The sequence below is a fragment of the Aythya marila genome (genome assembly GCF_965140915.1).
Source record: "Aythya marila genome assembly, chromosome: 4".
In the NCBI taxonomy this organism is placed as follows: domain Eukaryota; kingdom Metazoa; phylum Chordata; class Aves; order Anseriformes; family Anatidae; genus Aythya; species Aythya marila.
This window is the reverse complement of record NC_139045.1, coordinates 5,250,006-5,275,079: the sequence shown is the minus strand read 5'-3', so window position 1 is coordinate 5,275,079 and position 25,074 is coordinate 5,250,006. Positions and strand designations below refer to the sequence as shown.

The 25,074-nt window shown below is 39.0% G+C and overlaps 1 protein-coding gene across 2 annotated transcripts in view; it reads right to left on the bottom strand.

The window, feature by feature from the left end:
* Nucleotides 1–476: 476 nt before the first annotated feature.
* Nucleotides 477–25,074, bottom strand: part of PAPSS1 (3'-phosphoadenosine 5'-phosphosulfate synthase 1) — a 42,210-nt gene continuing 17,612 nt past the window's right edge. The window contains exons 6-12 of one of the 2 annotated variants that reach the window (XM_082758584.1): nt 19,624–19,737; nt 17,680–17,791; nt 15,076–15,281; nt 12,603–12,738; nt 11,255–11,523; nt 9,427–9,656; nt 477–1,275 (exon numbers count right to left, since the gene is read on the bottom strand). In XM_082758584.1, the coding sequence (XP_082614710.1) occupies nt 1,137–1,275; nt 9,427–9,656; nt 11,255–11,523; nt 12,603–12,738; nt 15,076–15,281; nt 17,680–17,791; nt 19,624–19,737 (1,206 nt within the window). In that variant the 3' untranslated portion in view covers nt 477–1,136. The remainder of the gene's footprint in view (nt 1,276–9,426; nt 9,657–11,254; nt 11,524–12,602; nt 12,739–15,075; nt 15,282–17,679; nt 17,792–19,623; nt 19,738–25,074) is intronic. The other variant, XM_082758583.1, reaches the window with a different exon arrangement.

Genomic DNA, 25,074 nt, shown 5'->3' with positions numbered 1-25,074 from the left:
TGTACTTAGGGAAGTATTTTACTTTCTATTTTTCATGTTTTTCTTCAGCAGTTAATGCTTCACATACTGAATTAACCACCTTCAGGATTTTGGAGGAATCCTATTAGAAGCAAATATGCCTTGTCTGTCATGGAAAACAATGAGATTGCCCTTATGTTGCCATTGGAGATGTTGAAAAACAGATACTTCACCTTCAGGACTAAGCATTTCTACCACAGGAACTGCAAGGATCTAACGACTTCAGTTTTTCTTGTGATAATTCTTAAACATGAATTTGAGGTCAGTGTGGCATACTTCTTGTTGTTTTTTTTTGTTGTTTTTTTTTTTTTTTCTTCTTTAAGTTCATCCTGAATGACTGTAGCTGGAACCAAACACTGGCAAGTGCAATCAAATAGGATAAAACATTCCCTATTGACACATAAGGCAAGAAGCACAAAAAAAAAAATGGATTAGTTATCAATTAAAAGAGTAAAGTGTTTTTCTTTTTTACTCATTACTTGGTCGTCTTTACAGGTCCACAGCAGAAGGGAACTATTGGATAACTCAATGAAGTCCAAAAATTAACAAAGAAAGCAAAAAAGTTTAATTATGCTGCATAAAGAACTCTGCTTTTTAATTACAAGTACTGAAAAATTAATGTTAAAAGCTTCTGGAGAATAATAGAGTAACCTTTAACAGTAATTTTAAAGCTGTTATTTTTTTCCATTTCTTGAGCACCTATCCATAGTTAAGGGTCTAATTATTACACTTTCTCCTACAAACTACTGAAAACAGAAAATATCCAGCAGTTTAAATAACATGAAAAAAGCTGCATCTATTTAACAGTTGCAGAATTCATAGGACAGAGGCAGTAAAATATATATATATATAAAACAAAAAGACAAGAATTAAGAATCCTACTGCAAGAATATTAACTGTAATAAAAGACATTAAAACCAGCAGCTAGTTAGGTGCCAGGACATAATAAAACCCATAAGGACAGGCAAAGAATGACGCTAAGTTAGGGAGAAAGAGTCTGTTTTCAGAGAAGAACTTCCTGACCGACACCACAACAAAGCAACACGAACGGTGACTGTGTGGTCCCCTTCTTGTAAATAAATCAGGCGTCAAATGTTGATCTGTGGTTCATAAGAGGCCTAAGCCTTCTCCAAGGATTTGTAGTATTCTGTCAGCACAGTCCAAGCCTTAGGAGCCATGAAGCCTTCCGGTGGGTTTTGTCCTTCTCGAGCCAGCTTGCGCATGCGGGTCCCTGATATAAAATCGAAGTCTTCGTGGCTGAGAGGATAGGGGTGGGAGTAAGGGGAGAGAGGGAGAAGAACAGGTAGGGAGAGGAAAAAAAAAAAAAAAAAAAAAAAAAAAGAATTAGTTAAAAAGAATGCAAAGTTGCCCACAATTCTTCTGCTTTTTTGATAACTTAATGGAAGTTCTTCTTGGAAGTATGATCTGATAGCAACTTATTTCCAGACATTTGTCCCTCAGTGTCTGTACATCTTTACACACCCACTACAACACAGAGCTTAGGTAACTCCTGAGGTTTAGCAGCTCGGTCCAACTCATCTTCTGGGAGTTGGATCGAGTCTGTGCCTTCATCTAGCCTGGCTTTCTCTCTCTGTGAGGAACTCTGCTGAGAGACAACTCTCTCCTCCACCTCCTGTCTCAGTTCTCTGTCAACAACAGCAGCCATCCTATTCTGCACCCTCAACCTCTCTGCCCCAGCAGCAGCCCAGCAGTCCACCAGTTGCAGTACTGGTTAGAGAAGATCATTTCAGTGCACTAGGGAATGGAAGAACAACATGGCAGAAGATCTCATAATGAAGGACAATTTGCAGAACAAAAAGTAAACTGATCACTGATTACTGATCATCATTAACAGGACAATCTAAATTAAAATCAACTTCTCAGGTAAGTGGTGATAAGCAGCAAAAGTTCCAGTCAAGTTCAACTCCTACTCCTCACAACAGTGAGACAGTACAACCAAGACAAGAGTGCCACAATCCTACCAAGTGTTCCAAAGAAAAATGATTTATTCTTAAATTAAATATGGCAATTTTACTTACGCCATTTGTTCAATTTGCAACATGTATCCATTACTCATTCTTTGCTTGTCTGTTTGAAATAAAAGCCAAGTATTGATCTCAGATGCACATGCCTGAGATAGAAACAAGAGCCAAGTGTGTGCATCAGAGGGCAGAACTTGGCTCTAAGTGCTGAGCTACGCTCAGTAGGGTATGGAAGTTAGCAAGCTGCAGAAAGCATTCCACAGTTCCCTTTCACAAAACCACTAACCCCATAACTTTTTGATTTGGATTGTATGCATCTACACAGCAGCAGTGCCATACGTGCTCTTTGCTTATTGCTCTTAATTCAGAGAGCGATCTCTGAATTAGGTTCTTGAAGCGCAACAGCAAGGCAAAAAACCCCACTGTGCTTCAATTTTGCAAAATATAAATTATGCAAAAATAAAAACTTTAAGCTGATGCAAGCCCACCAAAGAAAGAATAATGTCACCAGCATTAAGCACACCTGTACATTTTGTTGCTTGGTGTGGAGATGCCCCGTGCTCACTAACACCGCTCGATGGTAACTTCAGTTCTTTAAGAACTGTTTCTACAAAACCTGTGTGGTGAAATGAGGAGCCCGGTTAATCTTCTAGCAAAAATAAAAAATTAAACCTTTAGATGACTGGGAAGATAAGAGTAAAGCAAGTGCTATGAAGTTTCTCCATGTTTTCTACAACACCAAGGTCCAAACACCAAAACTACATTGTCTGTTTTATTCCCTCCTTGCCCGTTAAGATTGCAGAAAGACTCAAATTCCTCCACGCCCTACATGTGAAATAACGGGACCAAGGCAATAAATTTACGTGCACCATAGCAGTTTGCTTCAATAAGGACCCCATTTCCTTCACGTTCCTCTTATCCCTAGTTGTGGCTGTGCAAGAAGCAGCTGTAAGGATGGGATAGAGAACTACCCAAAAAAGAAAAATCCACTACGAAAATCTAGAGAAGCCTTAGAAAAAACATAGAAAAACATTAATAAGGGTCATTTAAGAAACATACTACATTCAGTATAGCAAAATATTGCTTAAATAGTCATTTTCAAACATTTCTAAAGTACAGAAGTACTAAGTGATGCCTTCCCAAACTTCTGTTAAATAGGATTCACTTTTAAAAATTACTTTAATTAGTAATCCCTAAGTTGACTCAATATGGAGCTTTGGCAATATACACCCTCCATTTAAATGGTCCAGTAATTTTTCCTTTTTTTTTTTTTTTTTTTGTAAGTTCCTTCCTTTTCAATTTTCTGCTCAAGTTTCCAGCTTAATTTCCCCGGTATTTAGGCGTTATTGAAATAAATAACACCTAAGTACTGCCTTCACTAATGGCAAAAATAAAATCTCCTGGGAATCTGAAAGTGCTATGTCTACTACATAGAAATGCTGTAGTGTGATATGAAACACAAGCATTTTGAAACAAAATGTGACTTACTTCTTAACAGAAGAAGACAGAAAGAAGAGTCCAGTAATTCTGTCCAGTGAGCTTTGAGGAAATTGGGAGCTACCCAACATAAAATGGACTTGAGCAGAATAGAAAGTGTGTGGGGGGAAATGTTTGACCATTAAAGCTGTTATGGAATTAAATGCAACAGCCATCCAAATCCCATTCTCAAGTGAAATTTGGAATGAATCTCAATGAAAATCAACTCAGCCTTTTTTTTTTTGAGCACGGCATTTAAGTGCCGTTCAAATTTCTATTCAGTAGCTGCTGGAAGTAGCTTTCTTTGTGCCACACTGCAAACAAGTAAATGCCTGTAAAAATGATTTTACTTTTTACTATATTTTTATATAATAATATATATGTTTTTTTATATTATATTTTTTACTATCAATCAAGTTTGACTAGTATTGATGTAATATTTGGTGCCTACACAATTAAAAGCTTTCTCAAAGTTTCATTATGAACTTAAACATGAAGAACAGTGCTCAAGGCTGACTTCAAGCTCGTAGTTCTTACGACAAAACAAGCAAGCTATCACCAGTTTGCATGTAGGAAACAACTGTATGCAGATGCCCACAGTCCTGTAGGAAACCTGTAGGTTCTTGACTCTGCTGCATCTTCACGGTGTCCATAGAGTACTTTAATACAATAACCAAAGGGAAAAAAAAATCTCCTCTTCAGCAATTATTCCCTGCAGGTTTAAAGGTTTAATCGAAGTATAGTGCATTTTATACAGCTGATTTTTGCTTATCATTTATTGGGAAGAAGTCTCTTCCCTATAAGTGTTCTTTATACTACCCCGTACCAGCTATTCCAGCCAGATGAGTACAAACACACTGATTCTGGGGAGCCCTAACCTTTTCCTAGGGTATCTGGCCCCATGCAAATGACCTCCCTGAAATTCCCATCCCCTGCGGAGGGCAATGTCTCTAGTGGGAATCTGAGGGTGTTAAGAAATCACTCGTAAAATCAACATTCATGACAACAGTAAGGACCCATGCACTCGCAGTTTCACTTATTCATTAAAACAGTTTTTCTGGAAGCAAACGTATAGAAATAGAGCAATAACATGACTTCGCTCTGCTGGGACTTCAAAACGTGTTCTACTCAGCTGGCAAACCTTCAGATCCAATTACTTCCACAGACCTCTTTATCTCAGGTTCAGTCTTTTAACACTTCTCCTTTTCCACCTTCTTATTCCCCAAACAGAATCTGTCAGGAGGTGAAATCCAAGCTTATAATGCTTCTCGGGAGGATTTCGACTGGATTGAAATTTGCCTTCGCAGTGTCAAGTTGTGACCTACAGCAGCACTTCAGCAGGGCACTGTTCCCTACAGCGTTAGCCTTTGTCACATCAATCTGCATGAATGTCTGGGGAACACCCTGCCATGCTGAGCGAACCAGCTCACATCCACTAGGTTCAACACCAAACCAGTTATGAAAAAACTCTGTGGGAAAGCGAAACATAACCTATGTGCTTAATAACATCCTAAGGAAAGCAAATCCTCTACTTGGCTTGCTGATTGGCAGAAGGGTTTAGGTATTTTGAGCTGCTGTGGTGCTTTAATGTATCCTAAATGATATACTAATGTTAACTGAGAAGCAAGATTTCATGGAACTAAATTAAGATGCATAATCAAGTGTGCCTATTTCAACCTCTTGCTGCCACTTAAAAATCAGGTATCACACCAAACAAGTTCAGAACAGTACGTGCTTGGCTGAAACAGCTACCTGTAAGTATGATTGATATATGCAAGCAGCTATGACAACTGTATTTCATAGTTTATTCCCAGGACTTTTAAAGTCAAAATCATCACTGCTCTTCAGGTACCCATGCTTCATTCGCATTTCACAAAGCACATGAACAGCCTGCTATGGTAACCTTACTTATGGGTTCCTTTTAGCTGAAGTGATCTCATGGGTTTTCTTCAAGGGTGAAAAAAAAAAAAAGCCATTTTTTCCAGACACTGCAGGAAGGTTTTTCTTTTTTTCTTTTTTTTTTTTTTTTAATTATTTTTTGGCGGTACATGTGTTGGGTATTTTGTTGGGTTTTGTGTTGAATTGTCAGACTAATTTCCTTTCTTAATTATTTTTTTTCCTCAGCAGCAGTCTGTGGCTGCATTTTTAGGACCGGTCTTCAGCAAAGAATTAGGAATCGTTGCTCACCCAAACAACTACTAAGCCACCAATCCCAAACTACACTTGTTTGTGGTAACTGAGAGGCCTTTTTGGCTGAAGAAACATACCGACTTCTTCTGAACAGATTTCAGCATTAGGTAGTTGTTTATGGGGTTCTTGTTTTTACTTTTTACACTTCTGATAGTGGCTCTCAGATCATTGGAAGTTCATTGGAAGGTCTCCACTGTAACTACAGTTCTCTCTGTAAACATTTCCAAAACACGTCTGGCCATCTTCAGCTACTGATCCACATTCAGTTCTGTTTCAGGAGTGGCTGAATTTAGACTACCAAGGCACAAGGAGTTACCAAATTTGGATCTCGGAAAAGCCAGGAACCAGAACTAGTGCTGTTCTCACAGCAGTCTCCATCTCAGGACCCAGCTGCCTGCTGACATCTGCTCCCTTGAGTCACCAACACGGTGGAAATGGCACAGCAAAGAGAACAATGACAAAGAAATGACAGACTTCAGCCTTTTGCCTGCAGTTACCAACACACAGGTCACACATCATTCCAAAAAGCTCCCTTTGGCCATTGCTTGGCGATGTGGCCCTGTGGATGACCGAATTCCTGGTGAACAACTCCTCTGGGGCAGGCCTGAGCTTGCTTGCAGGACAAGAACTGTGAACTCAGAGGATTAAGTCTCCCAGACCCGAAGTTAGGATTTAAAATCTGTGGTGGTCTTCAGAAGTCTGCACCGTGACACATAGCTGTTGTAAAATTAGGAGGTCGTGGGGGCAGCAGCTAAGACATGCAGCTCACCTACAGCTCAGTCTGGGGGAAACCCACGGAGTAAATGCTTGATGTAAGCTTCCATGCCTCTGTCAGTGATGTAAGCTCTTGAACTGCCTATTGCCTGTCAACTATCCAAGCCTCAAGGAATTGAATTAGATGCGACAGAAGTCAAGTTACCCGTTCCTCAAACAAGCCAGAGCAATGCTTCTCTGCATACAGCCCTCTTCCCCGCATTTTCACATTGTGGTTTTCACCACGTAAGTGGTGAGCTCAGGAAAGACTTACACGAACATGACTGTTTCATACCCAAGGGTGCTCCAGCAGCACTGACACTCATGTTTCCAGACAACCTGCTGTTCCCTGCCATTCTCCTTACAGAGCCGAACACCACATGGTCCAGGAGTCTATGTTTTTGGCATTACAGACTATCTTGAAATGCAGCCAGCTGCACCCACCCAAGCTCTAACTCTGTCTGGAGCCTCCCACAGTGTTCTGCCTATGGTGAGCAGGAGCATGAATGGTTTTCTCTTCGAGCCTGCGTGCATCTGCATTGCCATCTAGAGGTTTGCTGCCACACTCCAGTCCAGCCTGCAGCTTACAAACAGCATTCAGAGAATGACAGGACAAATGGTCTGCATGCTGACAGCAGCAAGGTAAAGCTGCATGGTAACAGCTCTATGAGCTTTTTTTCCAAGACAGTGACAGAAAAAAAAAGCCTCAAACTAAAGGCAAACCTCTTATCAGAGGTGTTGTTGTGTTTTTGTTTGTTTTAGTTGTTAATCATTTACTCTGGCTAATGCCAGAGGTACACTTTTACTCCCTTTGATCTAAATCAAATCTATCCTGCACCAGCAGAACTCTTTCACTTTGGTCTTGTTGTATTTATCTTGGACCTGGGCAGGCCTCACCTGGAGAACTGTGTCCAGTTCTGGGCTCCCCAGTACAAAAAAGACAGGGATCTCCTGGAAAGTGTCCAGTGGAGGGCCACAAAGACGATATGGGGCCTGAAGCATCTTCCCTATGAGGAAAGGCTGAGAGACCTGGGGCTGTTCAGCCTGGAGAAAAGAAGGGGATCTCCTGAGAGGGGATCTCCTCAATGTGTATAAATACCTGAGGTGTGGGGGACAGAGGGATTTGAATATCTCCTTCTCTGGAGATATTCAAGGCCCATCTGGACACCTACCTGGGCAGCCTGCTCTAGGGAACCTGCTTTGGCAGGGGGGTTGGACCCGATGATCTTTTGAGGTCCCTTCCAACCCCTTCAGTTCTGTGATTCTGTGATCTTTCAAACCAACCTATTTAATCACTTGGACAACAAACAAACAGGACAAATACCCGTAGCATCTACTACAACAGCCTTTTGACTGCTATGGTATAATGCATAAAAGCTGGGACAAAACTAGCAAAATTTACATCAGGATTTAGTTATTGTGCACAGCAATGAGGGTTTCTAGGCACATCTCAAATAATGAATGGCACAAAGGCAGTGAAGTATTCAACAGCTAGGGGCAGTAAGTGTAGGAAGACTTTCATGTCACATGTTAGGAGTATCCTTCCCTCTAATTTTATTCCTTCTAATAAAAGTGCCATCTGCGTCACTTTGTAGGTCTGGTCTGATGCTGCTACCCAGAGCTACACTTGGTTGAAAAAAAAAAAAAAAAAGAAAAAAAAAAAAGACACCCGGTTGCAATACTATCCAAAGAGATGCTTCAGAGCACTGAGGGAAGCCTTATACTGGAATGCTGCCTAAATGGGAGGAAAGAGGAAGGAAGAACAACATCAGCAAACTGCAATTGCTAAATAAGCCTCCCTGATTAGATTCTATTTCAAAACATCTGCAGTGTAGTAAATCATCAAATTTCCAAACACATATGGACATTGTAGAGTAACACACAGCGAAGCTATTTTAATTCTTGTCAGGTTTCAGCAAATTTGCCTTTGTCTTGCTGCTTCTTATTTCCAAACAATGCAAGAACTTACCGTAAAATTAGATTTAGTTGTGCAAGAGAAGATAACACTTTACAGCTTTCAAAAATAAAAGCAGGCCATTTCAGGTGCTTGGAATTTACTGCTGAAATATAAAGTATTCACATAACTTGTGACTAAGGCTGAGGCAGCACAGTATCTACTGAAGTATAATTAATTGTGAGAAACACAAGATGCTGAATAAAATATGTTGGTTGATTGCCACAAGCCAGTGACATCTTTGGAGACTTATACTCTGTATAATTGTAGCATAAGCAGCTGAAAATTTTCAGTTATTTATTTCAGTTAGTATTTCAGTACTAACTTCAACTGCAGCTTGACTTAAAAGTAGTTTCAATAATCTGAATAAAGAGGTTTAAACTAAACTGACAAATCTCCTTTCCAGTTCCACTCACTGACACCACAGCAACACATGCAGTAAGTTTTGGACTCTGTTATGCCACATGCAAATAATCTGGGGATAGTCAGAAGACAAAATTACCTGTCCTGTAACTAAATCATAAAAACAAAAGCCAGTTAAAAACTCCTGGGTCACACAATGGACTTAGGGCACCATTTTGCATTATTGTTAAGCAAGCAGCTAGTTGCCACTACATTGTCCACTACCTTCTTTCTCCCTGCTGCACTCTCCCATTGATTCTCCTGCATCACATCTGATGCTCACCTGACACCAAGCAAGCATATTTAGGAAGATAAACCAGCAGAAAGCTAATCCTTCCATTAAAACGAGTAATATTTTCCTGCAGACCTAGCTACTTGTGCCAGCTTGTTCCAGAATTACACAAAATCCAGTACCTGGGAGGAAAATGGGAGCTTCCAGTGGCAACTCAAGTTGCATCAGGTAAGTTGTGCTGTGGAACTGCACCCAAATCATGGCTGAAGTCAAGTTGTATCAGTGGTCTAAAAATGACTCTGAAGACTGGTATATTTTAGCTATATAAAACTAGTTAAAAACTACTCTTTTACTGGAGGGTGCACGGGAAGAAGAGGCAGCTGCTGCTCAAAATGTTTTAGAACTAAAACACGACTTACTGCTCAGAGTCATAATAGTCCATGCATTTCTTTTTCTTATTATAAGCTGCAACTCTGAAGGGTACAATTTCCAGTGCTCGCAGGCCTGGGGCCATTGTCAGCACTTTAGCACCGTGGGTTGGTTCATACAGATCTTTCCCAGTGTCAGGGTGCGGCATTCCTGCTGGATCTCGCCCTACGATGTAGAAGTTAGCTCCTGCAACCATCCGTGATCTGCAGTGCCACTGAACCTAGAACACAGACAAGGGAAGAGGTTAAAAGAAAACAGTTAAAAATATGACCTTCAAAATGTGTGCACTGTTTAACTACCCCATTTCCCCCCCCCCCAGTCAAACAGATATTCTTTCCACTACGGAGCCACACCAGAACAAAGAATCAACTATGTGAATCACCAAACTTGCAGCTAAGGCATACCATGCTCCTGTTTCATTTGCATAGCACGATGCTTAAAAAAACTACTTACTTTACTAGTGTTTGGAACAGCATAAACTGAGGATTTAGGTCCTGCTATCCTAAAGCAGTCTCAACAACACTAAATTACCTGTAATGGTTTAGTAAGAACTTAAATTCACTGCAGTCTGATACATGATTTTCCTTGTAGAACTGTTTTTTGTTATTTTTGTTTTGTTTTGTTTTCCTTTCAAGGTAATTACTAGGAATGCTAAAAACAGAAAAACACTAAATTGGTGCTTATGAAGCATGTCATTTGAAATCTCACAATTTGAAAGATGTCCATCCTGTTGATAGCCATACTGAGCTTGTTTCTGCAAATCATTTGCACTACAGCAATAAATCTGGTACCAATGTCTTTTACATAACTTACAGAAAATGATTAAAGGAACAATCTCTTATTTCTTGGCTATACACATTATTGACAGGCTGTATTCTGAGGTCACTGGTAATACTGCAGAGGTTTGGAGAAAATTCTTATTCTATCCAGAATAAGGAGTGCGGATTTAATTCCTTCTCATACGTTCCTGAGTATGAGACTGAAGAAAAAGATTTCTATGAATTCTCAGAAAAGGTCTATGGGGAACATTGCAAGATTCCCTGCAGTCACATAGCTCAACTGGATCTGGACTACAGTTCCTCCTCTGGACTGAAAGGCACTGCAAGCTCTGCTTGATCAAACAGCCACTAGAAAGGAAGTGCCCTCTGTCTAATTTATTTCCACCAGTGTATTCTCCTACCTATCACAAAGCTACCACAGAATTAACCACTTGAGCCTAGTCAGAATTTGAACTTCCACAAACTCTTGGGGTTCCTACCCAAGTCCTAGCTTTTAAATAAAGTGTTGCCAAACACTTGAATTATTTCATATAAAAGCCTTGAAATAATTCTCTCTAAATTAAGTTTGCCAAAAAATAAACCAAGTCTTTTTTTTTCCCCCTAATTTGTGTATAGCCCTCCAATATAAACACTTTTCACTTCATAGTAATCATCTCAAGTATCTGAACACTCAGGACAACCGTAAGATGCAGTAATTGATCTTGGAATTCCTTCTGAAACAGGTCCTAAAAAGAAGGAAAGATGAATTCATTGTCATGCCCTTCTAACTCTAAGGAAAACGAGCATGAGAACAACACTGTCTTCTGCCCTTTCCAAACCAAATCCTTCAATCCAGAACATTCTGGTTGATAACAGAGGGATCTTTTACAGTTTGATTTCCCAATAAGTTTAGTCTTCTCTGTCCACTAAAAAAGCACCACCCATGAATGTCAGGCACAGCACAGAACAAAATATTTTAGTGCACACATCAGAGGGGTTAGGCACACCAGCAAAAGGTTCTGGTTTTGCTGCTGTTGATTTAAACTCCTGACGTCCTTACCTCAGTTGGTCCAGCATACATCATGGGGGAAGGAAATATAGCCACCACCGTTGTTTCTGGATTCAAGATCCCCTCCTCCAGCACCGCAGCATGCTGCTTCATGCGCCACATGAGAGGAACATCGTCCTCCTTTGTCCAGCCTCCAAGAGGATGCAAGAGCAACACGGGGCGCCTGTAGCCACGCTCCAAAAGCTGCTTGTGAGTGTCCTGCATTAGAAGCGCGTGCCCGTTGTGCACTGGGTTGCGTAACTGGAACGCAAAGACAGCATCTACAGAGGAAATAAAAAGACAAAAGATAAGGAAGGCAAGTTATTTTATCGGGAGTTGTAGGACACATAACCTGGAAAGAACACAGAGACATCTGAGCATTGAGGGATGAAGCTAGGGAAGCTGAAGTCAAACAGAATTGAATCTGGCACAGGTTGCCCAGGGAGGTTGTGGAATGTCTTTCCTTGGAGATACTAAAAGCTGCCTGAACGTGGTCCTGAGCAACCAGCTCTAGGTGGCCCTGCTTCAGCAGCAGGATTGGATTGACCTCCAGAAGTCACTTCCATCCTCATACAGCCTGTGAAATCTAGAGAACGGGTTTTTATATTTTTCAGGTGTCAAATACATTTACTGGGGGAATAGCTAAAGCTATACTAGTGTCTTAAACCAGCAGATCCTGGAAATAATGACCATGCTGAAAAAAGACAGGAACTCGGGACCAATACCAGTTTGCTGATGTTACACCCTTCCTTCACACTTAGAAGTGGTTTGCAGGTGCCTGCCACACTGAAGGGAGTAATGATCAATACTTTGCTTTATGGTATTACTTAGCCTCTTATTTATTTGCCTAACAACTGCTTAAGTGAGAAAGACTGTTTTGTTTCTTCAACAATATAAAGTTAGCAACTAGCTCAGTTTTTAATTGTGATGCATTCCACTTGCACCCATTTACTTGCATGGCTGTCATAAGCTTTGTTCCCCAGAAGCAGCATGGAATAGACTTAAAACAGAAGAGCACGAAAACTCAGCACTCAGCCATACCCCTACAGATCAAGTTGAATCTGATGATATTTAAATCACTTTCTACCACATTTTAACATTACCTTTTCTTGCATTAATAACATGTCTAGTGCACATGGAAAGACAAAATCAGAACCTCAGGGGTTACCATCTCTTGTGCATTTTGGCAAGATAGTACCTGAGGTTATAAAAATTAGTTCTAGTAAAAGGCAAAGAATACCACTTAAAAGAGCACAGAGATTCTCTATCCTTGAAACAAGGCTTGTCCCTGCAGTATTGAGGCAGCAGGCATTTGGATAAATCTTTGTAGGAAGAAACAAAACAAGAAAAAATTACTTACCAGCATTCATTTCCTTGAACTTCTGTCTTAGCTCAGCTGGAGTGAGTCGGTATTGATCGAGTCCATCATTCCAATAGATACGATCAAGGACCTGTAGATCTCCACCTACCAGCCAGTTCCCTTGCTCCATAACCATCTAGGAAAAGAAATGAAAAATCCATGCTGGGATTGCTTATCAGCCTGTTCTGAGCATTGAGACCACTACAAAGGGGGCACAACATTTACAAAAGAGAGAGTTCCAAGTTAATTGCATTTAACGGTCTGAAATCAAGCACCAATATTAAAAAAAATAATAATAAAATAAATCACTGTAACACAGTCCAAACATGTTACACCACGATGCAGAAGAGAGGCACTAACCCATGGCAGACTTATGCCTTTCTTTTAGAAAGAACAGAACTTATTGTTTTCCCCCATCTCCTCCAATATATAGAAAAGCAAGAAAACCATGTTCTTAACCAACATTATTATATAACAAAAAAAAATATTGGCTGGAAAAGTTCATATACTGAGTAGAATGAAATTGGATGCTTTACAGTTTTTGGTCAAAGCTAATGCACTTCCAGTATCATGCAGCAGTTCACATGGTTCTGGTCAGCAAGAACTGTTTTATTTGACACATTATAATTTACTCATCTGATTTAATTTATGAATAAAATCATATCTTTAAAGTAAGGCAACTTTTGGATTTGTTTCACTTCAAAACTTTATCAAGGCAACATGTATTGTACGCTCACTACAATTCTTTTAGTATCGTCCAACACCACCTCACCCTTTATCAAAAGAATACTTACAGCAAGCTGCCTAACATAATCTATCAATGGCCATAGAAATCAACAATCTGATTGATTTTTGTCAACACATTGCTTTTGAAAGGCTTTTTTGGTCTTGTCTTCAAGCTTCATATACATTTCCAGTCATTTTTAAGCCTGATGTCATTTAGAGATGACAAACTTCCTTGATACAACAGAAGAGTTTGTGTGCACCAAACCCACGAGTCAAGATGTTACAATTAAGTATGATTTTTGTTCTTTTCCTTTTTTTTTTTTTTTTGGTTATTCGGTTGTTGTTTTTTGTTTGTTTGTTTGTTTTTGTTTTTGTTTTTTTTTACTTTGAGATAGAGGACCTGCTGTTGGAGCTAAATGATGCTGCAGTCACCAAACCATTCCTCAAGAAAATGCCAGATTTTGACATCTTACCAAGGTGTGAGGGAAAAGCGTGAGAAAAACATGAAGACGAGAAAATCAGCACTACGTTAGCTCTCAGGCACCCAAGGATTTCTGATGAATTCAGAAAAGCCACAAGATTTATGTGCTCTCATGATACTACAAAGCACATATTCATTGATATGCTGTTGCGATACCACTATACACACCAGTACAGACATAAGATGGTTTCTCATCTTCTACATTAGTATCAGCCGTGTCATTCTGATATTGCCAATGTATAAGAACTAGTCATTCAAATCTTTTCTGCATGAGATTTTCTTAGCATTTCTTACATTTATGTTACTTTAAGTTTTCAATAAAAGGGTAGTCTTATGTTCATCAGCACAGAACACAGAGGACATCTTCCAGAATACTCTTACTTGTATCTAGCAGGGTATGTCCTTTTCCAGATATACTCTTAACTGTATAGTTGGAGTTGTAAAGCTTCAGTCAGTGAAAGATGTCATTACACATTTTTAAGAATTCAAAAAAACAGTTTTCAGACAGGTATAACCATCAGTCATACAGCTGCTTTTAAAAACATCAAAGGCTTTCCCTTTTAATTGCAAGCTCATAATCTGAGGTTTATTTCCTTTTATCTGATTTTAAGTTGTACATGTAAACAAAGAGATATTATAGAGACAGAAGTGGGAAAAGAAACATATTTATGGGCTCCACAGAACTATAATGTAACATTTATATCATCTTTCAAAAACTAAACTCAACAACGCAAGAAGTAATGTTATAATTAAAATACTTCGGTATGACATACAGATAAGGTCAAGACAATAAAACATACTGAGCACAATGGATGGGAAGTAACTCCCCAGAGAGTTAAATTACAAACTCTCCAGGAAGGGTGCTTGTTTCAAGGGCATTTAAATCAGGCAATTCTCACGGGCTCCACATACAAGCAGAAAAGAAGTTTTCTTGCTTCTGTGATGCATGTGTCCACCTATTAAGGAGTTTTGATGACCCATCTGGGTCCACAGGGGATAAATTTCCTAGGCACTACACTCCTCTGTAGCACAGATTCTCTATCTTAAATTCATTTCATGGGTACTTATGGACATCAGATTTTCACGCCGAGTACAGACTACTCAACAGCTGCACTCCACAAAAAAGCACCTTTGTTTCCACTCAGATGTTTTAACTATTTCTCCAAGAAGTTTTGGTGTCAAAATACACTGGTCCCAGACATCAACTTGAGATGTCCACAGACAGGACAGATAACAGGACTAGCTTTTCAACTTTTAAGCACACACCTTAATATAGGGATGTTCCTTGCACGTCGTTCCCCACTGCCTGGCACAGCGCTCCTCCTTCCTGTGCTCGTAGAACTCCGGGTTACGCAGAATGGCCACGCGGCGACCCTCGTACACCAGCGCGATTGCTGTACACCCATCCAGCCTCTCTTTGTCTTCCTGCGTAGCTGTTAGCACTATAGGCACTGACAGGTTAATGACTCCCCCTGCAGAGAGAAAAAAGCCATTATCCACAGCAGTGGTCATCAATTACATTTTGGAAATCTAACCTCTTAAAAAGTTACAGCCCAGGCTGTAAGTTTATCACACAACAGACTCAAGTGTGTATCTATGTCAGAAAAAAAGAGTTGAATCAGGCAGACATTTTGCATAGTTTGTTCAGCTGAATGCTTACCAGCTACTAACTTCTGAAAATAACCCAATGCATCTGAATTTAAAGGTTATGTGGTCCTCATTTTTAAACATTTACTTCACTGCTAGATGCTAGGAGTCTTGTTTTTCTTCACTACAAGGGTAAGATTTAAGAAACCAGTGGAGTAAATACTGCAACTATCATACAATTGCTTGAATTATAATAAAAACAGATTTAACAACAGAGTGCAAAACTCTTGGGTGCTCCCCAGAAGAAAAGTCATGGGCCCATTGAAGGTAATTTGAGTTTTGCTATTGGCTTCAGTGGAGACAGGCTCTAAATAAGGCTGGTTTGCCCATAATTTAAGCAATACATATTTTAAAACCTTCTCAATCATACTCTAAGCATGATAGGAAGTTAAAAACAATGAAGCTGGGTGAAAAGGATAAGAGAAAAAAGACAAGTAATTCTTTCTACCTCCCTTCCTTTGTAATTCAAAGGGAAAAAGTGTGCTGCATATCCTCTCCTCAGCTGAGTCTCACCATCCAGTTATTTTCAAAACGACTGGATCATAAAATTGAGCTTGGCAACAGTCACAGGGATGGCAATTTGCCACTCCAACTTTGATGATCAGTAAAAACCTCTTGCTTTAGCAGCAAGAAAATAAACACTTCCAACTGGGAAGAGACCTCTAAGTGGTTAATTATTAAAATTTTGTGAGACTGCAACAAAAAGTATCTCTCTCTAACACCCATCTTCATCCAATGAACTAACTGGAAACAAGGGTAACGTAGTTAAGTGAAATGTTCTGTTGTTGTTTTGTTTATTTTTATTTATTTAAAGTCAGAGGAAAATAGCATCAGCTTGAGACTATTTCAGGTAAATTAAGCTTTAAGGTGAGAATATCAGCACACCTGCACTGATCTCCGTAACACAGAAGTCCATCTATGTGAACACTGCATTTAAGGCCCAAAGGACAAATGCATTGCAGGTATTTTGTCTCCCTCTTACTGTTATTTGTTCTTCATAGCTCATAGTTTATTTGTAGCACCACAAGAGGTACTAAAAACATCTGCAAGAGAAATTTACAAATTCCTAATATTGCTATACCTGAAATACCTATAAAAGGCTTTAAAAGCCTTATAGAAAAATCTGATTTACAGAAGTTAACTGGGCAGGAGCTACAAGCTATTTTAGCAGTTAAATGCATAGCAACTGCAGTGTACAATGCATCTGGCTTGGCACTCAGAAGGGCAAATGGAATGAAGACCAAACTAGTAGCCCAAAAAGCTATCGCAAACTTGAGATGCTCCAAAATAACTGGATGCCCTCATGTAGGTATAATAGTACCTCAGAGACTTCTGAAAAGAGGAACTGGAAAAATTTGGAGACAACAGAAGAAGTGAAAGACATTGAAGTGAAAGACACGTGACATTTTTTTCCTGCTATTTGGTCTCCAGTAAGAGAAGAGTAACACAGTAAAAATTCCTGTCTTCCTGTTTCCTTCTATCTCTTTTTTCATATAGCGTGCAATAAAACCCTAAAAGTTTGAATAAAACAGTCTTCTAAGAAGAATAAATCAAATAAATGACAGAGAATCAAACTCAAATTTTAAAACCTGATGATATCACTTGTCAGCTACCTTAACTAATGTTCATTCTTAGCCCATTACAAATACAAAATAAAATATATTTGTTTAAATCATCATAGGCTAATTGTTACAGTAGAGTCATTCAATTGCATGTGACAATTGTACATAAACAAGCCCATTCTCACATTCTGATTTCATACTTGCAACTTTAGCACGCAAGTTACTTCATTGTCCTTTCCTTCATCACTATGGAAGAACAAATCTCTTGCTGTTCCTCACAGAGCTAAACAAATTAAATTGCAATTTCAAGTTCTAAAATAAATTCCTTCCAAACAAATCGGAAATTTGGCTTTCAGGTTTAAATGTTTTCAAAAGTGAAAACATTTCCAAAATATAAATTATAATTTGTGAAGGTAAAAAAGGAAAGGCACTGATTTTTCAAACTAACATGGTGATAGGAATAAAAAGAATAAATACAGTAAAAGTAACAATTTTAGTACCCTATTCTCTTAGCTCAGACTGTGCAGAAACATGAAAAAGTGTCACTACACCATCACTAGACAGCAAAGCATCAACGGTGTTCCAGAAATACGATTAATTTCCTCTAATATGATTAGAAATATGATTAATTTCCTCGATTTTACTAACAGAAATATCTTACCATCAAGGAGACAATCAAAGTGAAGGCACTGTAGGTATTCTCGCTCTCTCATAAAGCCATTCAGGGGCGTTGCCCAGCCTTCTGCCAGCACTTGCACCCATTGCATATCCACCTTGCAAAGAAACAGAGCAGATAAAAGTTGTTGCTCAATGGCTGACATTTAATGGTAATTATCTTAGAACATGATTTATCCATAAAACACAGTGTAAAAGGAAGATTTCTTGGTGTTATAGTCTTAATCACAAAAAGTTCAAAGTCTCCAGAAGAAAAAAAACAAAACACTATGACTTTGGCTATTTTTCAGTCTTGCACTTAACATCAAATATCATTTTGTTACACACAAAAGTGCTTCATTTGTAAATGTTTGAAAGTGTTCAACTTAAATAAAAAAGGGGAACCGTAGTTATTTTAAGCTCTTGGTTATCTTGCCTTATTAAAAAATAAATGCAACAAAAACCTACACCACATATAGTTACCACAAAAATATCAGAATAAGGAGGGGAGGGGGCGTGTGAATACTAACAGGTTAAATCTTAAAACAGATTAGAAAGGAAATTTTTATTGCAGAAAGTAGTGAGAAAATCCAGAAGTGAAATTCTCTCGGGATTAGCACTTATTTCAGTTTAAGATGTATCATCTTACAGGGAACTTCCTTCCTTACCATTTAAACAGTCACACTATGACTTAGTGTGTGGCCTTTATTATTTCTGCACGTGCATTACTAAGACTTGGTCAAGAGTCTTTGACAAAGGACAAAGTCCACTGACTTCACTTGTGCAAGTTTCTCTTGTAAAAAGCATGACTAATTTTATTACGTTGTTTAATTTATGTTGAGACAAGCGTAACACAGATTTTCTTCCCTAGCTGACGTTATATACTTGCTTGATATTTAATAAACCCCTGGTTAGGAGTAGAGGGAGAAAGAATTTGTTTTGGAGATGGGAAGCAATTTAGAGTGCAACACTACAGAAACTTAATAATGGTGACCCTACAAATTTATTCCAGAGCAAAGCAATATACAGTTTTACAGATACACATGAAAAGAATCTAGAATGACACAGAATGAGGTCACCTCTCAGCCTCCTTTTCCCCAGACTGGACAACCCAAATGTCGTCAGCTGCCAGGCACGCTGCTGGCTCATAATAATACTGTTAAAGTCAGTGAAAAAACTCATGCACTGTATCTGTGTTTAGACTTCATTCTTCAGAAAAAAAGATTACCAGGAAGAACAGACAAACAGCCAGAAGCAGCTTTGTCTAATTAAATTCCAAGCTGGAAAATAATGCATTTAACCGAAGTAAGAACAATTAAGTTGATCCATGCTTTTCCAAGTATTCTCTGCTGGAAGCCAGAAAAGTAGCATGAACTCATTAGTTCTTGTTTCGTTTTGTTTTCTGGTTAGAATAAATTAGATCTGGACACCTACCTGTGTAAGTACCTGATCACTTACCTCGAAAAGTTCACAACTGTATAAGCCTTATATATAAGGCTACTACTTTAACCTGAAGGTTACCAACAAGGAGATGAAGCAGAAGCAACTGATTTCCACCATATTTCTAGGTCATTACAGTTTAAAAAAAATATGTATTTATGAAAGTAAGCTGAAAATTCTTCTAGAAACAACTATCCATAGAAGGTATTCAAGGCATGATTTAGTCTATGGATGAGGGTGGAAGAAAGTCACTGTAAATTTAATCACCATGCTTAGGATTAACTAAGTAACACTACTTGAAATACCAGGCATTACTTAAGAAGTTTCACCTGTTATTTCTAAAAAGCAAAGGAAGAAAAAAACAAATGCTGTGATGTTTCTCAAGAAAAGGAGAGAAAAGCCTATCGAGTTACAATCTGTAACCAGTACAGGTATTTTGACTATACACAGTTCTGCCAAGCAGCAGACTGTTTTTTCAACTTCAACAATGAGATAACTAAACACACAATACCTTATTTATTTCCAAGGTTAACAGAGACTCAGCATCAGTTTTGGCCAACTGCAGCTTGTTTTCTGGCACATACAGCTCTTTCACCTCGTAGGAGGCATCCACTGGTACAATGTCCTGTACAAAAGGAATAATCAGAATTTAGCGTTCGGTCCAAACGCTTCTTGGACACTAAACACAAGGTCAAGAAGTAAAATTCTACACTGTACTGCTCTGTGCCAAGAATATGTGCATTAAGCAATTTTTATTCGTTTAAAAAACAACAATGATCCAAGATTATGATATACGGCTAGCAACGCTGCTGGCTTGAGTAGTAACAGTGAAACATTCTGGCAAGAAGATTTTTTTTAAAGTAAGTACCTCATACAATTATAACACCTTGTAAATATTTAACTACTGAATTAAGGGCAGTTGTTATGACTGATTAATGCCTATATTCGCTACAGCAGAAAGGTTGAGTGTGTGCTTTTATAGATGCTAAAGAAGTATAAAAAAATGTTGTAGAGACTGAACAAACTTACAGACTTAAGTAACTGACTATACAAGATGTGTCAGCAATGGTAATAGGGAAGTAAGCTGAAAGTCATTAATACAGAAGTATAAATTGGATGTGTCACCTACAGCTAGTAAAATAACACCAGTGTCCTAATTATAACCCAAATACCACAGAATATCACTTTTATATTGGAAAAAGAAAGGGGGGGGAGTTTCCTCCATGGGTTTTAAATAAAACCTTCTCAAGACTTTCTCATTTCACTATACTCTAGATCTTAAACCCCTCGTAAGGATAAAGGCACACTTCTGAGGAGAGGGGAAGAGAAGGGAAGGGAGTCATCCGTGATAAAACTTTGAAGAGTCTCCTGACAGAGGGTTGAGTCAAGAGTCAAAACCCAGTCCAACGTTCCAGTGATACCCAGTAGGAAAACATTAGTGAAAAACAGCAGATATTTCTTTTTTAAAACGGGGTTTTAAGTTACTTCTGTAAAGTAAATCTGTTGGAAGTGGAGTGGGAGGAGGAAGCTCACCCACAGAGCAAAGTATACATAAGCCTGTAACAAGAGCACAAGGAGTTATTTTTTATTCTTCCAATATTTGCAATCCATAGGAAAGGGGTGTGCCTATAGGAAAGGCAAAGTTTGCCCAGGAGCATTAAAGCATTTATCCAAGCACTTATCAGGCGTTAGGGACCAACTCAGTGGAAAGTCAAAGAAGCAGGATGATGAAAGGAACTGGGAGACAAAATGAGGGCAGGAATGTACAGAGGTGGTGAGTCTAGCTAGCTCTTACACTGTTGGTGTCTCCAAAGGCAAATAAAAGAAAAATGAATAAACTAACACTTAGAGGAGGCACTGTGTATGGAAAAGTTGAACCATTACGTATCAGACTTCAACTGGGAAGTGATTATTTTAGATAACAACTTAGGCAAAACCTGCCCCGTATTGCAGAAGCAGAATTACAGCCCAGCAATGCTGCAGCAACCTCCCCGTAGCAGTAAGCCCAGAACCAAAGAAAAGCAGTGCCTGCTGCTACGAATCGCAGACTTCACAAGCAAAGTATAGTGACTGGGTCCACATTATGCTGCTTCCCAGAAGATGCTGCTCTGGACCCTAGTTTCTTACCATGCCATAAAGTTCTAGCACTACAAACCATCAAAAGCTTAACATAATTGTGGCTATTAAAAGGTTTTTGTTGTTGTTGTTGTTTGTTGTTTTTTTTTTGTTCAAATATTATCCTGCTTTTGGTGCCCCACTGATGGGCAAAACAATGGGAACAACAAAGGTCTGACAGTGCATTTTCTGCAAACAACCCCTCTACCTCACTGCGGGGATGCAGACAGCCTGAAGGCAGCCCCAGCAATGCTGGCCATAAAATCAGAGCAGGCAATCCAGCCCTGCTAGAAAAGCAGCTGAATCCCCACCACCATTGCCTAAAGAATCAGGTAGAAAACAGTGACGACCACAGCCATGGCCACACCAGCACTGGTATTTCTACCCAAGTGCAAGAAACAGCCAAAAAAAGCTTGACAAGACTTTTAATCTGGGGCCAGTTAAGCCCCTATAAGAGCAAGCAGAGAGATTGTATGGCTTGAGACAGGCTTATTTTTGTTGTTGTTTCATAGATTATTTTATTTTAATAAAGTGCAACATAAATATGATTATGGCACATTACATTATTTAATGAGTTAAGTATCTAGATAATTTGGAGGATTAGTAAATCTAGGTTCCCTACCAGACACAAAAATGGTACTTAAAACAGCTTCCTAGATTTTAAATAGCAGCAAGAGGAATTCATAGGTCTTCAAACTGAATGAATGTTAGGGAAATGCGAGGCTAGCAGGCCATCTAGTGACCACTTTAACATGGCAAAGTTAATCAAAGATTCATTCTACCAACAGACAAGTTACACAATAATCCTCTACACTTACCATTTGTCGTTACATTTGAACAAATAACTGTAAAAAAATAAAATAAAATATAAAACTAAATGCTTTATTGGAACGCGTGCTATCTTAGACTGTGATGCCAGTTCCTTGCTGATGCAAGCATCCTGAACAGCCTGCAAAGAAGGGGCCCTCAGGCAAGTTTCCAGTAGATAACCATTCACAGGCACCATCTGATTTATAAGACCAGTTATTCAGTAACGTAAACTCATATTAATTGATGTGTGAGGCCACAAAATAGTTTGTATTTGGAAAAAGCAAACAGCAGTGTTTGCTTGACTGTAATCACTGATGTTTTGATAGCTACAGCTTGCAGGGAAGTAGGTTTGTCAATACATTAAGAGCAAGGAAAAAATGGAAAGTGCAATGAGTTATGATCTTAAAAAAAGGGAGGTAAGATTTTCTGCTTCTTCTCTTCCCATCAGGTCTGTTCTATCACCTTTTCAGTAAACTGATAAATTGTTTTCAATGTATTAATCTTAATCTATAACCAGCTGAATTCAAGATCTTCTCTTTAAAGTGTATTAAACAACATTTCTGACTGCTTTTAGGTTGACAATATACTTTTTTACATTTCATACTTTTAGAGACCATTTTCTCAGGTGACACATCAAGATTACAGCATTCTGAGCACCCTCATCATTACAGGAAAGATGGTTTGTTTCAAGTAACGTAACTAATGGATTGGGTGTAAATGCACTACTACGTGAATAGCTGTTGCAGAAATAAAATTCTTCATCAAAAATCCCTTAAGCACCCTCTTTCTGCATGCCATTTAACCTTATTCCTCATCTTCCATCCTCATCCCGTCTTCAGTTTCAGTAGAACTGTCAGTTTTCAGCATTTGGTCGTTCAGTGGCGACAGGATTACCATTCAGGCTAATTGGCAGCTTATTTCTCTGAGATATGACCTCCTTCTCTAACTTAATTAGAGCTTGTTTGTGTCACTGCACTCAGGTTCTGCTGGCTGTAAGCCTCAATCTTCCATGATGCAAACAAAAAGAAAACAATGACTGGCATATAACTCAAAGCACAAAACACAGTGGATTTTTCCTGCTTTGGTATAGGACCAGAAGGAACAGACAAAGATACCTAACACTTGGCTCTCAAAACTATAATAAAACAATGATTACAGCTTTCATGCATGTGCAGAACAAATTACTACGGCTCATGGTACTACCAACGTTCAAAGATTTTCTTCTAAGCACTCTACTCATACAATACGAAAGATGAGATGTTGGCATAAAGCAAGTGTGATCTAAAGGAAATAGATCCTCGTAAAATCTTGCACTACTTATGGCTTCATTTGGGATGAAACTGAAACATCCTAACTCTACCCTCAAAAAGAAAAAATACATGAATCATTCTCAGCTTGAGTATAAATCCCACTGGATTAAAGCATCTGTTTAATTGCACTCTACAGTGAGAAATTCTCCAGTGAATGTATTTCTAAAAGATCCTGTATTTGGTAAAAATTAAAAAAATAATTTAAAAAATTAACAGAGTATGAAAACTACATTCAACGTGATACTACGATCAATTACAGAACTACTTTCAGCTCACCAGCAAAACATTATAGGGTTTGAGGCTCTTTTTCCCTCTAAGTTGGCTTGTGAGTGTGGACATTGACAGAAACAGTACAATTGTCAAAATGCAATGAAAACAGTACAGTTAAAAAAACAATTCTGGAAGTAAGTGCAACTAACCTATTTTTTAGAGAGCTTGAGAAGTTTCTTTCAACGCTACGTGCTTATTTCTCCAGAAGGCTGTATAAACCAAAACAAATCTACATCATCTTGGGAGGAGTTTAAAGAAATAAAAATTCTTGAAGTAGGACTAACCAAAAGTTTCAGTCCTATCTATGACCTACCCATCCATAAATAAAGAAGGGAAGGGTTCGCCTGTGTCATCCACTGTCGGTCAGCTATAAATACAGACCTTGTTTGGAGGAGCAGGAAGTTTGAACCCATTCATTGAAGAGCAACGAAGCTGGTGGAGAGACTAGAACATGACTTAAGAGGAGCGGCTGCAGGAACTGGCACTGGTTAGTCTTGAGAAAAGGAGGCTGAGGGGACCTTAGTGCTCTCTACAGCTACCTGAGAGGAGGTGTCAGTCTCTTTTCTCAGGTGAAAAGTGATGGACATGAGGAAACGGTCTCAAGTTGCCTCGGCAGAGGTTTAGATAGATGTCAGGCAGAGTTTCTTCATGGAAAGCATGGTTGGGCATTGGAACAAGCTGCCTGGGGCAGTGGTGAAGCCTCCATCCCTAGAGATATTTAAGAGATGTGTGGATGTGGCACTTAGGGACACGGTGCAGTGGTGGACTTGTTGTGCTAGGTGGATGGTTGGGCTTGGTGATTTTACAGGTATTTTCCAACCTAAATGATTCGGTGGGTCTGTGATTACTGCCCAGCTGGACTCTCCATGACTAACACAGACCGTCCGTGAACCAAAACCTTGCCTGTCCCTTTTCCCAAACTGCAGAAGTTGAAAAACAGAGAAGAAAGCAAAAGACATGCCGCAGCAACAAAAATGGCACCATCGCTGTACCTTATTACACCATTCAATGTAACTGCAGTTTGTTCTTTAAAAACCACAAAAATATACACGCTTTCTAGAAAAAACAAACAACCAAACAAAAAACAATCTGAGCTGGTGATATCCATTTCTGTAATACCATTCAGCAGTATATTTTCAAAAGACAACAATCATAACTCCAGCATAACTCAAAAGCAGGAAATCCCTACCTTAAAACACGCAAGTTCTCCTTACTTCTCTAAGCAATGAGAAGAAATCAGTGGTATTTTGATGTGGGAATTACGGAAATTTAATGCTGAGGTTTTGGTGGGTTTTTTTGGTGGTGTTTTTTTTTTTTTGGTTACACTTAAAAGCTTATGAAGTTTTCTGCTCATCCTGGCTTACATACTTACTGCTGTAAGTATAAAACTACCAGCACAGTCTTGCACGGCCTTTATGCAGCACTTGCTTTTTCCCCAGCTTCTCCCACGACGTAAC